Source organism: Camelus dromedarius, chromosome 23, assembly GCF_036321535.1.
Source record: "Camelus dromedarius isolate mCamDro1 chromosome 23, mCamDro1.pat, whole genome shotgun sequence".
Lineage (NCBI taxonomy): Eukaryota > Metazoa > Chordata > Mammalia > Artiodactyla > Camelidae > Camelus > Camelus dromedarius.
The window spans coordinates 8,906,423-8,913,928 of NC_087458.1; the positions used below are offsets into that span (position 1 = coordinate 8,906,423).

A 7,506-nucleotide genomic window follows, 5' to 3' on the forward strand; every position below is an offset into this window, starting at 1 on the left:
TCTCCAAGAGGCCAGCCTAGAAGCAGAAGCAGGAGCAGAAGGCTGCTCTCTCTGGGGTGCCCTTTACAGCAGAGTTGGCAGAATGGGAAGAAAACAGGATCCTTGAATTCTGGTCACTCTCCAGCACATTGAAGAAGGACACAAAGAGACAGACGCAGAAACGTTTCCATCATTACAAGCTCTGATACGTGGAACGAGGAAAGGTTTACCTCGCCAGCTGGCGTACAAGGAGCAGACGTGGGGCTGACCTAATTCTTCTGCCTTTGTTCACACAGTCTGGGAGGTCTGGGAAGATGCTCCTGAGAAAATGACTTTTGAGCTGAGGTCTGAGTGGGAAATAACCAGGCATGGAAAGGGGATGAGGGGAGGAGAGGGCCCAGAGCTTTCCAAACAGAGGGGACTGCTTGTGCAAAGAAGCTTTCCTATTAGAGGGACTGAAAGCTATCAGCTGAGCAAGTGAGGTTAGGGAGAGAGATGCTCTTAGAGAGCAGACCCAGGGCAGAGCACACAGTCCTGGAGGCCATATCCTAAGAAAGCTATTTCAGGATACGGGGCAGAAGCACAGGGTGATGGTGCAGGGGAAACGTCCATAGAGGGACACACCCAGGAGACATTTCAAAAGAGGAGAGTTGCTGATGGACAGGATGAAAGAAGTGAGGGTGGGGGGAGGTGCTAGGGTGCTTCCCAGGCTCTGACTTGCCAAAGAGGGGGCCTTCCGCACCGCGATCTGAAGTGCTGAACCCCTCTGTCCATTGCTCTTATTTTCAGTGTGAGAAGTGGGAAGGTGGCAGTCCAGGTACGCACCACAATCTTGTCTCTGTTCTGTAAAACAGAAGCTCCTATTTGAAGAGTGAATGAGTGAGGAGTCAGAGGAGAAAGTGAGCAGGGAGACCCCAGGCAGCAGAGGTGAGAGGAGGAAGAGGGGAGTCTGGGGATACTCCAGCAGAAGGAGAGCAGGAGGACAGCCAGGGAGGAGTGGAGGGTGGCTGGGGGCAGGTTTGGGGGTGGGGTGGGGGGTGGGGGGTCGGGCAGGAGAGGTGGCATGCTGATAGGAGGAAAGAGGGGCTGGAGACACTTAGATGGAAGAATCTCGGCCTAGTAAACCTGCAAATTATCTTAGCAAACCCCGTCCAATCCTCTCAGTGTAGAACAGAGAAAATTAGTTTTAATGTTATAAGTTTATTATTCTTGTGATGTCTGCACTTGTAGAACTTTTGGAACCCACAAAAAAGGTAAGCAAAGTAAAATCACCCATTGTCTCTCTGCCTAGAGAATCCACTGCTAAGACATTGAATTTCCTCCCACTTTAAACATTTTTGGTTTCGTTTTGCAGTTTTAAAACGGTGGGAGTTACACCATGGATGCAACTTTATGTCCTGTTTTAAAACCTTAAATAGCAGTTGTAAAGTGTCCCACACCTTATCCCTAACGCTTCGATGAAACAGGGGAGTTCGGCAAGCGGGCGGTGAGACAAACCCACGTGCGCGGCTGAGTCAGGATTCCCGGGACACCGACCTGGGCTCTTCGCAGCGCAAACACCTAACGGGGAGGCAGACCATCTGGCAGACGAAAAAGGGAATCCCTGGACTCGACTGAACTGGACTGGAAGCAAGCCAGACGGGAGTTCTGCCTGCGTTCAGGCTTGGAAATTGGCAGCCACGGAGTCCAGGGCGTAGCTTCGGGTGGGTTGGATGGGTGGGCGTGGCGCGGGGTGGAGGCACGGGCCGGGGAGAGGACATCTCAAGTTCCAGCGCAGCGCCGGCAGCTCCGAGAGGATCCCACCCCCAGCGGCATGGGCTGCTTGCTGTTTCTGTTGCTCTGGGGGTTCCCCCAGATTAGGGGAAGTTCTGAAGGTGAGTGGAACCTGGGCGCCCGGGTGGAGGGCGGCGGAAGGGAGACGGGCTGGGAAAGGGTCCAAGGCCGGCTGCGGGCGGCGGAGACCGATGCACCTCGGAAAGTCGGGAGGAGGCTCGATCCACCAGCCAGAGAAACTGCTGCTCTCCGCTCCGGCTCCCGGGCCCCCAGAAGGGGGAGATCGGCTCAGGGGTGGTAGACCTCACCCCTCCTTCCCAAGCCCATCTGTTTATTTGTTTCTTTCTTCCTTCCTTTTCCTCCCATTCTTTGCCCCCCACCCCCTCGCTGTGCCCCTCCTGTCTGCGATCTCTCTAGGCCCGCAAAGACATTTCCCCCTCCGGTGCCTGCAGATCTCGTCCTTTGCCAATAGCAGCTGGTCGCGCACGGACGGCCTGGCCTGGCTGGGGGAGCTGCAGGCCTACACTTGGCGCAATGACTCGGACACCATCCGCTTCCTGAAGCCCTGGTCGCAGGGCAGATTCAGTGATCAGCAGTGGGAGAACCTGCAGCATATATTTCTGGTTTATCGAATCAGCTTCACCAGGGACATCCAGGAATTCGTCACAATGCTGCACGTAGACTGTGAGCTGAGGGATGGGATTCTGGCCGCCGCCGCACCCCCACCCCCAATCCCCAACCCCCGCCCCACCGCTGATAAAATTCTTCCATCTCTTCACACTTTTTTGGGGCAGTATTTTAAAGAGAAGGCTGCTTTTCATTTTTATTTTTTAATTTATTTATTTTATTGTTATTTTGGGTGGGGAGGGAGACAATTAGGTTTATTTATTTGTTTAATGGCGATACCAGGGATTGAACTCAGGACGTGGCGCATGCTAAGCATGCGCTCTACCACTTGAGCTCTACCCTTCCAAACTCCACACTCTTCTGATTTCCTCTTCTGCCTGAGAGGTCTCAGCTCGATGCCTCAAAACACCCCTCAGTTCCTCCTGCTGCCTGTCGCCTGCTCTCAATTACCTGGACTCTGGGTGCAGTGTAACCCTCACACCAACGTCTTCTCCTCGCCCCCTTCCAGTCTTTTGAGCTCTTCGTTGATCTCTGTCCATTCCTCTCCTCAGATCCCTTTGACATCCAGATATCTGGTGGATGCGAGGTGCTCCTGGGGAACACCTCAAAAAGCTTCTTGGACATTGCATTTCAAGGAAAAGCTGTCGTGAGTTTCCAAGGAACTTTTTGGGTGCCAGATCCAGATTCCCCACCCTGGGTGCAGAAGGCCTGCAAAGTGGCCAACCAGGACCGAGGGACCAGGGAAACAGTACAGTGGCTCCTGGACTCCATCTGCCCTGGTCTTGTCAGAGGCCTCCTGGAGACAGGGAAGTCGGAGCTGGAGAAGCCAGGTCAGCCTGCCCCTCCACCGCCCGCCCTCCACTCCACTCTCAGGCTCCATCCAGGCTTTTCTATCCCAGGGTGCCCCTCCCTCTGAGCATCAGGGCAAGAGAAAGACTCAGGTGGGGATGGATAAGGTGTGAGGGTATTTCTTCCCTCCACAGACCTTAACTGAGTGCCCTTGGGGGGCTGTGAGCTGAATGAAATAAACACTGAGGGTCAAACAGGATCTCTGCTTCAGGAGGAGGCAGAGAAGTCAGATGAACAATTAAAGCAGCGTTTGAAACACGGCCCTATGTTCCAGCTGAACACAGGGTGCTATAGGAGCACAGAGCAGGAACACTTCCATGGGGCTGGGTCAGGGAATGAGGGTCAGGGAAGGCTTTCTCGGAGAAGCTAACACAAAGGGATGGAAGTTGTGAGAGACTTCATCTCCAGAGGGGGACGTGAAGGACCCAGGAGCCTGCTGTCAGGCCTGGAGCCTCCAGTGCAGAGTCTTCACCTAAAGATCTCTCATCCCTTGTCGGATGCAGTGCAGCCCGAGGCCTGGCTGTCCAGCGGCCCCGCCCCCGGGCCCGGCCGTCTGCTGCTGGGGTGCCACGTGTCAGGATTCTACCCGAACCCCGTGTGGGCGATGTGGATGCGGGGTGAGCAGGAGCAGCCAGGCACTCGGCGAGGTGATGTCCTGCCCCAGGCTGACGGGACGTGGTACCTCCGAGTGACCCTGGATGTGGCAGCCGGGGAGGCGGCCGGCCTGAGTTGCCGGGTGAGACACAGCAGTCTCGGAGACCAGGACATCATCCTGTACTGGGGTGAGAAAGAACGGGGGCCCAGCTGGGGATGGGAGGGCTGGGGAAGGGGAGGGAGGTGACACACCCAGGATGGAGGAGTTTTGGAGCTGAGGCCCCACACCAGGAGTATAGACGGAGGGGATTCTGGATATAGGAAGGAGAGGAATAAAGATTTGAACTCAAAAAGGAGTGAGATAAGATATTCCATATAAAAAGAAAAAGAAGACTTGGGGGAACCCCACAGATCCAGAAATGGACCAGTACAGAATCCCAGGAGGATTCATTCCCCAGAAGAGGGAACTGGGGACTTGCAAAAGGCAGGATAACAAAGACAGCTGTGGTTTGCAGAGCGCTTCTTCTGTGCCAGCCAGCACTCTGCATGCAGCGTTTCCACTAATCACCCCAATCTCCCTCGAAGCGGGTGCTATTGTTTTTGCTTTAGAGATGAGAGATTGAGGCTAAGCAAGCAAGTTGGCCAGGGTCTCCTCATTAGAAAGTGGAAGAGCTGGATTTAGACTCAGGTCTGCTTCCCTAGAAAACGGCTGCCTTCCCCCGTAGGCTGTGCTAGCCTCTGCTGAGGTGAACTGAATTGCGAATGCCCAGACCCCAGAAAAGGTGGGGCGGGCAGACTTCAGAGGAATAGGAGTGGCCAGTGTAAGCCAGGGAGGAAGTAAGAAGTCCCCAGCACCCTCACATGTGCTCATGCCAGGGCACGTGAGATGGGGCGGGGTCCTGGGTTGAGAGATGCCCTGTTTTCCCCCCAAGCAGGGCGGGGCCAGGCCTCCCCGGGCTTGATCGCTGGGCTGGTGGTGGCGTTCCTCCTGATTCTGACTTGTGTCGGCTTAGCCTTCTGCTGTCAGCGGCGCCGGTAAGTCTCTTCTTTCCATCTCTTCCTTCCCTCAACCTCTTTCCCCATCACTTCTCCTCTCCCCCTTTCCTTAATGATCTCTGTATTCTCTCACAGCCGCTATCATGGCATCATGTGACCTGGAACTCAGGCTCTCAGGACTTCAGTGCTCCGAAATTGAGGGTGAAAGAGAGTTACTTTGAAGAAGCAGAGAACGGTCATAAGGCAGCTCTGGTCACACTCTTTGAACACTTTATCTAAGAGGATTGAAGTTCTTTTTCAGTATACTACAAGTTTGTAAGCCCAAGTGGTCCTGTAAAAAGAGAAGAGCAAACTCAGATACCTCTCAGGCACAAGCAGATAAGGACTGCGGTGGAAGTGTGTGTGTGGTCCTTGTCTGAATGATGGCCTCTGCAGTGCCCTGGAAAGCACTTCTCCCGTGCAAAGGAAGCAGGTCCAGTTGTTCGTTGTCAAGTACAAAGTAAGACCCTCGCTTGACTGTAACCCACATTTTTTTTTTCAAGAAAAGTGGAAGTCTAGGTTTAAATGTGAACATGCCTGATATTAATGGGTCGACTGAAAGTTTTATGAAATATGCCGCTGCTGCCTGATGACAACCACAGCGTTTCCCAGTTTGTGTCTCTGATATAAAAAGTTTATCCTGAATGATGTATTGGCATGCCAGTTCCAGGACCTAGTTTCTATTGTAAGTTTGGATTTATAAAGAGGGATATTTTCTCATTAAAAGAAAATGAGGATGTAAGAAACAGAGGCATCTCAAGCTGTTTACTTGAAGTAACTTGATTAAAAGAGGAAAATGACAGTGTATGTGTATTATGGAGAAAAAGCTACTTTTGGTAGGAATATTTCTCTCAAATGGCCAGTCATTTTTTTCAGTCTTGAAGGAGACCGGATCCCCCCAGAATAGGCCCTCCTCTTAATAGCTGTTAAGTGAAGCAGTGTATGGAGTGGGCTGGACCCCTCTGGGCAGGCGGGAGCTGTACTGGTGATGTCTGCATCATCCAGCTGTCTTTCTTAGCCTAGAGAAAAGACAGCAGCCGACCAAGAAACGAGAAAGCAAAGTTAAAAGCACCTGTTAGCTATCAGGGAAGTAGTCTTTTGGCACTCAAGGCCCTCAAAAATCCCAAAAAAGTGAATCTAAACTTTCGAAGTCTTTGCTTGAGAAAATTAAGATTTGGCATCTTCTATGTTGGGCTTGTAAGTAGAACTCAGGATGTGGGGCCTGCTAGTTTCCAAATCCGTGCTTCTCAAACTGTGGTTTCCTGACCAGTAGCCTCATCATCACCTGGGAACTTGCAAACTATTTTACCCACCCCCCTCAACCTACTGAATGAGAAATCTTGTGAGGGGAGCCCAGTAATCTGTGTTTTAAGAAGCCCTCAGGGGCTTCTGAAATTGAGCTAAAGTTAGAGAACCACTGTTTATAGGCATGTACAATGCTATGCAACAGATTCCTCAGAATGCTAACTGAAAATCTTGGCCTAGGGTTAATCAGGGAAGGCTTCCTGAAGGAAGGGCAATTTGAAGCAGGAATTAGGGAGTGAGGTGAAGCAGCAAGTGCACTGGACCAGAGTCTCCTCTGACTCATTTTCTTCCTGTGCCAAATGGAGATAATAATGTCTGTCTTGATTATGCTACAGGTGGAATGTCTGTGTCCTGTGTCCCCCCTCCAAATTCATATGTTGAAAACCTAATTGGGCATTAGCTGATGATACTACAAGGTGAGGTCTTTGGGAGGTGATTAAGTCATGAGGTCTGAGCTCATGAATGGGATTCGTGTCCTTATGAAAAGAGGCCCTTATCCCCTCCACCACCAAGTGAAGACATGGCAAGAAGGCTTCCTCACAGAAAGTGGACCCTCACCAAACACTGAATCTACTGGCACCTTGATCTTGGACTTCCCAGCCTCCAGAACTGTGAGAAATAGATTTCTATTGTTTTTTAAGCCACCCAATTGACGGTATTTTGTTATAACAGCCTCAATGGATTAAGATTATGTCATGAACTTGTGGGGAACAAGTGTGTACAAATGTGTGGCAATCTCCAGTGCCTTCAGAAGTGTGGGGCCTGTTACAGTTCTGGGTACCACACTGCCCTCAGGTGATGCTCTTCAGCTTAGCTTCCTCAAGCTGTATCAAGCTTGTGAACCAGTCCCACTGGCCTCCCACATTCTTAGGGCAAGTCCTTCCTGAAATCTTTTGGGAAATGCTACAGCATGAATTGACAGTAGCTCTGGTGCATTTTAAACAACTTTTATTTATTTTGGAAATAAATGCCTATTTCTCCAGGAAACTGTGTCTTCTTCCTTCAAATACTCAGCTCAAGATATCTCAGAAAATCCTAAGATTTCATTTTAGAATGTGTTGATAGTCTCTTTATGGATATCGTGTTCCTTACTGAGTGCTCTCTGAGTGTCAACTTATTGCCACTCAGCTCCAAATTCATCCTTCATTGTGTGCTCAGTGATAATGGATGGAATTCTTCTAACCTTTTCTTCCTTAAAGCAGGCGCACAGAAGACAAAGGAAGGTGCTCTCCTACAGCTTCTGGCTACTGCAGGGTGGGTCAGCAGAGTGGGCGGGAAGGCCTCCTGTGGGATGCTGCCCCAGCCATGTGCCCAAGGCTCCTGGACACTGGGTAACCTTGCAGC

At 51.3% G+C, this 7,506-nt stretch overlaps 1 protein-coding gene across 1 annotated transcript; it reads left to right on the forward strand.

Annotated features, from left to right (window-relative positions):
* Positions 1-1,695: 1,695 nt before the first annotated feature.
* Positions 1,696-7,149, forward strand: CD1D (CD1d molecule). Its single transcript, XM_031436011.2, has 6 exons — positions 1,696-1,853; positions 2,170-2,436; positions 2,931-3,209; positions 3,732-4,010; positions 4,758-4,857; positions 4,954-7,149. Exons 1-6 carry the CDS (start codon positions 1,793-1,795, stop codon positions 4,973-4,975), a joined length of 1,008 nt encoding a protein of 335 aa, XP_031291871.1. The 5' UTR covers positions 1,696-1,792; the 3' UTR covers positions 4,976-7,149.
* Positions 7,150-7,506: the final 357 nt, after the last annotated feature.